The 8,769-nt window shown below is 31.6% G+C and overlaps 2 protein-coding genes across 2 annotated transcripts; one reads left to right on the top strand and one right to left on the bottom strand.

The window, feature by feature from the left end:
• Positions 1–1,632: 1,632 nt before the first annotated feature.
• LOC110111791 (auxin-repressed 12.5 kDa protein) lies at positions 1,633–2,619 on the top strand. Its single transcript, XM_020843802.2, has 3 exons — positions 1,633–1,921; positions 2,074–2,284; positions 2,422–2,619. The coding sequence occupies exons 1-3, from the start codon at positions 1,810–1,812 to the stop codon at positions 2,456–2,458; spliced, it is 360 nt and encodes a 119-aa protein (XP_020699461.1). The 5' UTR covers positions 1,633–1,809; the 3' UTR covers positions 2,459–2,619.
• Positions 2,620–3,666: 1,047 nt separating this feature from the next.
• On the bottom strand, positions 3,667–8,392 carry LOC110111789. The gene is made up of 5 exons (XM_020843800.2): positions 7,950–8,392; positions 7,629–7,709; positions 5,192–5,265; positions 4,993–5,100; positions 3,667–3,938 (listed from the first exon to the last, which is right to left on the bottom strand). Exons 1-5 carry the CDS (start codon positions 8,356–8,358, stop codon positions 3,825–3,827), a joined length of 786 nt encoding a protein of 261 aa, XP_020699459.1. The 5' UTR covers positions 8,359–8,392; the 3' UTR covers positions 3,667–3,824.
• Positions 8,393–8,769: the final 377 nt, after the last annotated feature.

Raw genomic sequence — 8,769 nt, 5'->3', positions numbered from 1 at the left:
CTTTTCAAATCGGGGATTTACATACATACTCTTAGTTACTTATCTGGACGTACTATTATATAACTAGACACTTAAAAACTTTAATTATTCACATATATAGTACCATTTTATATTTATTTTTAAATAATCAAATTTACCATTCCATATTTTCATATTCCACAACTCATAAATATTGTCATGTCCTTACCTACCATCGTATGATATGAAAAAGTGAATCTATGAGTGGTCATGATACATGCGTAATATTAAAATGTTAGGTAAGTTAGAGTATGTAAATGAGGTATTATACTAGTGATATATAGTGCATAATCTCCAATTTTTACATTTATTCATATGAGTAGTATATATATCGAGTATATATGTATTATATATATTTGTGGTGTTGACTTTGTTAGTACACAATTTGATTTCTCTTAATTGCTTTCTTTGAGGTTTTTTTGGGTACTCATAATTCGTAAAGTTTATTCAGTGATAAAGATTTTGATTCTGTATAGTGGATATGCCATCGACTGTTGAAGATAATGGTGAATTCTTATAAAGTGTTTATTTTTTTAATATTATATATATATACTATATATATATATGTATATATATCAATATTATATTAGTAATATATAATATATATATATATAATATTATATATATACTATATAGTCTTATATATTATATAGATATATAATGTTTTTTTTGTTTTATTTTGTTATGTTGAGTTCTTCTTATAAGTTATATGCTGAGGGTATCTATATTTTGGCAACTGTGCGTTGCAATGTTTAATCCCTATTGACTTCAATTTTGAGCTTGTAATTTCAATTAAGGAGTTGAAATTGTTTTAAGATGGCTTCAAGTCTTGATTTTTTAAGAATTGTAAATAAAGCTTCCTTTGTAATTTCGTTTAGTGCTAATTTAACCAAATTAGCATATCTCTCAACAAGAATAACTATTTTGAATTATTAAATCAAAGATCATTAATTTTGGAAATTTTTTTTCTAATAAAAACATTGAGCAAAGTTGACGAAAATCATGACCGGGTATGAACCGGAAGGAGAGATACACGGGTTTAGAATGGGTTGAAACTGAATACGTAATAAATAATATAAAGCTTTATTAAATATTACATAAAATTAACATAAAATGATGATAATCTAATAAAGAAAGGTCATTCCTAATATTTTCTAACCAAGTCTTTTTAGGTCTACCCCTACCTTTCTTAACACAAGTCAAATCTAATACCTCTACTCTCCTAACTGGGTCGTCAAATCAGAGATACCGAACTAGCTAATCCTATTTTTAAAACCATGCTTTGAGTCCATTTTCTAAGGATTTCAAGATCTTAAAATTATGTTAAAATTATTATATTTTCAAGCCATGAACATACAACTTTAAAAAAATAAAATAAAAATATTTTGAGTTTTAAAACTTTTAAATTTATTTTAAAAAGAATGTAATATAAATTATTTCTATATTATATTTATCTAAAAAACTTAAATTTATAAATTTCTTTCAAACTGAAATAACTTAATTCTTGTGGATTAAGATTAATTTTTTAAAATTATTAGAAGTTTCCGGCCATTAATCCAAAACCAATAATTTTTGCACATCCTTATAAAATAAATAAATTAAAAAAACTTCTTCACCATTGCCTTCTCTTGGTCTCTCGCTTATCAAGGTAAGATTACCTAAAATCAAGCCAAACCTTTCCTTCCTCTATAAATAAGCACCAATCCATCACAGATACAAAAAACAGAGCATTGCGAGAAAGTAGAGAGAGAAACAATTTGATTAAAAGAAAATAATAATAATAATATCAAAATGGTTCTTCTCGAAAAGCTTTGGGACGATGTGCTCGCCGGACCTCAGCCCGACAGAGGCCTCGGCAAGCTCCGCCGAAAGGCCTCCCCCAAGCCCCTCGTCATCAACCAAGGTACACACACACACTCTCTCTCTCTACAACCTCTCTTTCTTTGTCCTCCACTTTCTCTCTTTCTCTCTCTAATATTTAAAATTATATTTTTTATGAATAATTATCTTGCACTAATGATCAAATTTTCATGCATTTTTGTGGGGTGGGGGAAGATGGTGAAGGAGAAAGCAGTGCTGGCAAGGCGTTCCAACGAACAATGTCGATGCCGGAGACACCACGAACGCCGGTGATGCCGCCGGAGACGGCGAAGAAGGCCAACGTGTGGCGGAGCGTTTTCAACCCGGGGAGCAACATAAACACCAAGACCATAGGGGCTGATCTCTTTGACAAGCCTCAGCCAAATTCGCCTACTGTTTACGACTGGTAATTTTGTAATTCTTTTTATGTTTTGTAATTTAATCATTGTTTTACATTGTATTTTTCTTCATAAAAGTACCATATTTTAAAATATTTGCAAAAAAAATAATTGTTGCGGTATGAATGTAAATTTTATTTTGCAGGATGTACAGTGGAGAGACAAGGAGCAAGCACCGCTGAAGAAGCAGATCGCTATTTATATATATGATGTTAAGAATAAATATATTACAAATTTACCATTTACTTTGAGAGGTTGAACCTTTGTATTCGGTAGATATTTTGTCAATGTGGTGATGGAGGTTTGTAATGTAAAAAACTGCTTTTTTTATGTAATTATAAGTATTAACTATTAAGAACTTGTGTGCTTCTTCGATTTTTCTTATAAAGACCCATGAAATATTTTTATTTGCACAAACCACCTAAAATCATTCTCTCTACCAAATAAAGCAAGCAAAAGCTAATGATCTATGGTTATTTTAGGTATTTCAACTATTTTACCATCATTTTAGTATATATGCCATAATATATTTTATTTGATATTTATCAAATTTATTGGATTTTTATATTAAATTAAAATTAATTTTGGTGGAGAGTATATATGACATAATATATTTTATTTATATTTATCAAATTTATTGGATTTTTTAATATTAAATAAAAATTAATTAATTTAGTTTATATATTTACAAACCCAATATCCAATCATATATATTAGGGCTATCCTCAATGTAATTATGTAGATAAGATGTGCCCAAGATGACGTGTCAATATTTGATAGGAGATTAAGAAAATAATTTCATTTTTTTAAATCTAATAAATAATAAGCCTACATGATTGTGGAAAATGAGCTCAATCCAAGAATAGGTATGTGCTATTTGGAAAGATGCAAAGCACCTATCAACAAAACAATTCAAGATAATTAGTTTTTTGTCTTCATGAATAATTTTACTTTTAATCTAATAAAGAACAAGTCTAGAAGCTTCTAGAAAAGGATCTCATTCCAAGATATTTGGACTATGATATTTGGATAGATGTGAAGATATTTATCAACCTAACAATTAACAGTGTTTTGATTTTTTTTTTTTGGAACGGGTACCATCTGCTGCCACCCCCGAAAGGGTGTTTGGCGGCATGACTAATCCTTCGCTGACTTAGAAGAGGCACCCACCTCAGAAATCTTCTAGTCCGCACTTGATTGGGCCCCACTTAAGAGGTGCTATCGCTCAAGGGGAATCGAGCACAGCTTGAGGGGTTCTCAATCATACTCGCCCACCAACCAAACTAAGCAACGGTGGTGGGTCAGAGCTTTGAATTCAAATTGCATACAATTTTTGTTTGCAAAACAGAATTTCAGCAAAGATTCAGGGAAAAAAAAGCAGAGCCATAAATAAAACAAGAAAATATAATAAGTTTACACAAAAGAAAATTTCATGTTTCATTAGTCATCAGTGCTGTTGTCAACCTGGTTTATTATTTGCAGAAGTAAAAGATATCAAAAAATTCATGGACCTCAGAATGTTGTGATGCTCATTAAAGGCTAAAACAATTAGGAAAGAGAAGAATTTATACAGTGATGAAATTCAGGAAGTAACATATGCTTGGCTGGTTTTAAGCCTTTATGATGCCAATGCTTCACAAGGTAGCCTTCCAGTTTCCTCACCTGAAATAGTTTCAGATTCTAAAGTTATGCGTCTGTTTCGTTTGAAGCAATTTAGGGGAATATACATATATTTTACTTTATAATTTCATAAGAACTAGTTGATTCTAATATAATATGTAGAAAAATAAATTTATCTGAAAGGTAAATAAATACTTTATCCAAATGAAAAAACCAATCAATCGTGAGTCAGAAGATCTAACCAAGCTGAGTTTCAATGGGCAGATGGATCAATCTCAAAGCTTCTTACTATATAATTCCCTCTCTTTCACTCTCTCTATTTATATGCTCTCTTTCGTTCGGTGTTCTTAGTATGTTGTAGTGTGATTCATGAACAATTTTGAATTCAACATCTTTGTTTGAGTTTTGTGTTGGAAAGCTTCTTTTCACAAGTAGATATACTCCGTAATAATTGTAAGAAAACTAGCGTATAATTTTTTAAAAAGAAAAAATATTTATAATGCCCCTAACAATTTTCAAAAAAATTGTTTCCCTTATAATATATTTACAAACATATTTACATAAAACAGCAGCAGCAACAACAACAACAACAACATCAAACTTTTGTCCCACTACATGGGGTCGGCTACATCAATCTTTTTTCGCCATTGTGTGATGTCAAAAGTCAAATTCTCATTTAAATCTAATAAAGAAAGATCATTTCTAATATTTTCTAGTCAAGTCTTTTTAGGTCTACCTCCACCTTTCTTAACATAAGACAAATCTAATACCTCAACTTTCATAACCGGGTCATCGGAAGACCTCCGTTTAATGAGACCAAACCATCTAAGGTGACTCTCTCTAATCTTATCTTCATTCGAAGCACCCGAAAAAACCCTCAGCATTGTCATTCCATTTTAAGAAGACATACATGAAGCTGATGGATAAATGCATGGATAAAAATTGATAGAAACAGGTCTATTTCATGAGACTTACAACAATTCTTAGCAGTATCATAAGTTGAAATGATGCCTTAATGCATGATGAATATGGATAAAATTTTCCAAATACACGCATAAAAGTATTTAAAAAATGATTGCTATAAAAAAAACCTTACCTGCTTCACAATGAAGGGCTCCAACGAAAGAGTTAAAGGTTCTGTCAAGATGGTGAGAAAGCCATTTCGATTTCCATATACAATATCGGTGAAATATCGATCACCCACCTGATAAAATAAAAAAAATAATATAAAAATATAGGAGAATCATAATGGAGAACAGAACTGCTATAAAAGTTTTAAGTTTTATATTTTATACCATGATAAGGTCTGAGACTGGACAGCCAAAGAACTTTTCTATGTCTTCGGCAGTTCCATCTGGTTTCTTCAATTCTACAATTTTGATAAAAAGCTTTTACATCTTAAGCACTTCCAGATACAATAAATGTATTGTTTTTTTTCATATTAGTTAAATATATATTTATAAACAAATATGTCGTTGGATTTGCCAATAAAACTGTTTATAAGACTAAACTGCTCAATAATAAGATGATTTTATAAACGCGTGAGTAATTGGATTTGTCATAGCAAATAAAATAATATTGACAATAATTGCCATGCATAATCACCATATATAGTAGAATAAACTGGGTGAAAGGGATTACAAGCATTAATAATTAGGAAGCATTTGATATGACTTTACATACATTGCATCATCATCATCACCATCATTAGCCTTACTCCAATTATTTAGGATCGTTATGAACCCTTTATTTTTCATTCTTTTCTACTGAATCTTTTCTAAGTTCTTTAGGATATTTTTCGCAAATCATTTTGAATGACTTTTATCTATGAAACTTGTAAACTTACCCAATGTGCTTGAATTTTTCTCATTTCCATTTAATTTCTTAAAAAATAAGTATATTTATCCTTTGCTTATCATAACATCCACCAATTTTTTCATTCCCATTCAAAGACTTCAAATAATATATGACATTTAATCTTGCATTTAACCTCGTCAACCTTGCACAGTTGCACTGCAAGCGCATATAATTTGTTTGTTGGTGAATATGATGGAAGATTTCTAGCCATAAAATATTGAGTGCAATTATGTAAGTTGTGCAAAAGAAATGTTGGGTATTACTTTTGGATTTCAGTACATACATTAATGTCATGAGGATATAAGATTTCATTAAATAGATGTAACTGTCAATACATCATAGATTTGAGAGTATAAACTCATGAATATACAAATCCACCTAGTACTTTTTCCATTATCTAACCTCTTGACATTGTTGAGAACTGAGAAGCAATACTACTATTATGGGATCAACAAGCCCTTGGATTTCATGGAGATAGATCTTTAAGAGCCATATAAAGGAGATATGTTTTCATCATGAGGGTGGAACATTCAATGAGAAGTAATAACATATTATGCTCCGGCAAAAGTTCATTTTGAATCAACGATAGACTAGTCCTATATTGAGAGGGGAGCACCAATTTGATGTTGATTAACTGAACACTTATCGATAAAATTATTTTTTAGTGTACCTTTCGACTTGTTGGAAGAATTGTTTAATAAATATGAATGAAATGTGTTCATGCAAAGGTTTATTTAGCCATTTCCAACGAAGTAGTGTGAGGTGGGGGAGGGGTCGAGGGCTTTTAATTGTTTTTGATCCATAGACCTAAGGTTGTCAATATGCAAAACATTATGCTAGTTGCAATGGATTTTGCTTTGAAACACAAAACGTCAAAACATCAACAAAATGCATACTTTGATCAATTGAAGCCCACATATGAGAAGGAACATTAGGATTGGGCTACTTACAAACATGATATTGCTTGTAAAACTAAAGAAAAAGAATTGAAGATATGAAGGTTGATGAATGCACTCATCATACTTATGATTACCCATATAAAAGGGTTAAGGAGAAGGGGAGATATTTGAGCTATTTGATTTCTCAACCCATTCGAATCATGGCATCTAGTTTTGAGGTATGGGTACAAAATTAATGTTGATGCATATATCCATATATCCTTAATGAATTATAATTTGCAAAACATATCACAATAGTGACCAAAGTATCTATAATCCTAAAGATTGTCAGATAGTCTGAAGGTGGAAGAAGAAATACTCTAGATAGTGAGTATTTTCAACCAAAGAAGGAAGCAATGCTTAAACTAAATCGGGCTCTTAATCATTGAAAATTGGTTCTAAGACCAATTCGATTTCAAAATGTATTTTCCTGAACTTATACTTGGTCTTAGATACACAATATATATAATCAATATTTTAGAAATGATGTTCATATCTTTTGTGGATTCTTACTTTGATGAGATTAGCTAACATTACAGAAGCACAAACTTAGCATAGATTAAAGTATTTTAAATAAATGAGTTACACTACAAGAAATGCAGTATGTAGCCCCCAACAAAAAATGAAAAGTAAACAAACATCCTAGCAGATCAAAAGATGAGCTCTCGCACAAATATCCTTGAAGATAAAAAAATATTACTAAGTGGTTTGATCTTTCCCAATCCAACACTTTAGCAAACATATAAAACTCAAACACCAACTGCATTCCCTATCATGAACTAAAACAGAACTTCTCTAAACTCATTAACCCATAAATGCTATTCTAAGGTGTAGCAACATATTATCTTTCGCACGCCACCACCAATGCTTTCATACAGTAAAATTTAACCCAAAAAATAAAAAAAATATAGAGTAACTAGGATCGAAATATACAAACCATGCCTTATAACATGAATTCCCCCTATTGATTCCTCAAGAGTCCTCGCTTCAGAGCCATCAGGATCATATTGATACAAACCTGAAATTATCCAATCAATAAATCTGACCGTTTAAAAAAGGGAGGGGTATGAAATTCAACATTCCAGTTGGGAGCTTATATTTTTTGGGTCACACAGATTCTGTTTTTTTCTCATAACCGACCAAAAAAAAAAATTTCAGTCAATTTCTCCTCAAACTAGTAGCCTGGTGAAAACTGATTTCAATTCAACATTCCTATGTTCCAATTCCTTCAACAAAACAGAGCTAAAAAAAAAATCACCTGCGGAATTGCTGAAAACCGCAACTTTTCCCGGAAAAGCGGCCTGGCATTGGACGAATGACCCGGAGAGCGCAGGCCAGAGGGAGAGCGAGTAAGGAGCAGTAAGGGTATTATCTTTGTCAAAGACGACGCCGCGAAACCCCAGCCGCTCGAGCTCGGACCAATCGATCCAGCGAACATCGGGAACGGATATATGGGGCAGGGCAAGGTGGGGCTTTTTTGTTGCGACGCTCAGAAACGAAGCGACGCCCGCTGAATTCAGGCTTTGGCCTACGGATTTCTTCCACCATTGATTCATCTCAACCTTCTCCAAGTTTTTTCTTATAGGGTTTTCTTCTCTTGAGAATAGAGTATTCTTTGAGCAGAAGCGCAGATGGTAAGCACAGGGAAGATGGATTAGAGCTGCCATGATTACAATTTACAACTTTACTTTTATTTTAATGTATTATGCAAATTTATAAGGCTGTTTGGTTCAAAACATTTTGGAAATTTTGTCAGAGAAGAGATTTAAAAAATATAGGTATTTGATAAAAAATAAATTAAAAATAAGATTTTGAGAATTTGAACTCATTCTTTAATTTATTTTTTTGTCATATTTTATAATTAATGGTTTTGATTGATTTCAAAAGTCATTGTTAATTACTATAATCGCTAGCTACACCTCAATGCTATCATTGATTCACCATAGCCCCTTAGCCATCATTGTCGCATCAATAGTCCACATGCACTAGTCATCGCAACCACCTACTTTATAGGTAGATTGACTAAGGGGCTATTTGGTTGACAATAAACTTAGGGTAAAGTAAATCAAATAATTATA

Source organism: Dendrobium catenatum, unplaced genomic scaffold (genome assembly GCF_001605985.2).
Source record: "Dendrobium catenatum unplaced genomic scaffold, ASM160598v2 fragScaff_scaffold_621, whole genome shotgun sequence".
Lineage (NCBI taxonomy): Eukaryota > Viridiplantae > Streptophyta > Magnoliopsida > Asparagales > Orchidaceae > Dendrobium > Dendrobium catenatum.
Note: the sequence above shows the minus strand (reverse complement) of the source record. Positions and strands in the feature narration are given on the sequence as shown.

Bases quoted from the DNA above. Each gene is read 5' to 3' on its own strand.
- LOC110111791 (XM_020843802.2), top strand. From the start codon at position 1,810: ATGGTTCTTCTCGAAAAGCTTTGGGACGATGTGCTCGCCGGACCTCAG. The intron at 1,922-2,073 runs GTACACACACAC...GGGTGGGGGAAG, and splicing joins GCCCCTCGTCATCAACCAAG to ATGGTGAAGGAGAAAGCAGT. The intron at 2,285-2,421 runs GTAATTTTGTAA...TTTATTTTGCAG, and splicing joins TCGCCTACTGTTTACGACTG to GATGTACAGTGGAGAGACAA.
- LOC110111789 (XM_020843800.2), bottom strand. From the start codon at position 8,358: ATGGCAGCTCTAATCCATCTTCCCTGTGCTTACCATCTGCGCTTCTGC. The intron at 7,710-7,949 runs GTGATTTTTTTT...GGATAATTTCAG, and splicing joins GGTTTTCAGCAATTCCGCAG to GTTTGTATCAATATGATCCT. The intron at 3,939-4,992 runs GTAAGGTTTTTT...AAACTATTTCAG, and splicing joins AGCCCTTCATTGTGAAGCAG to GTGAGGAAACTGGAAGGCTA.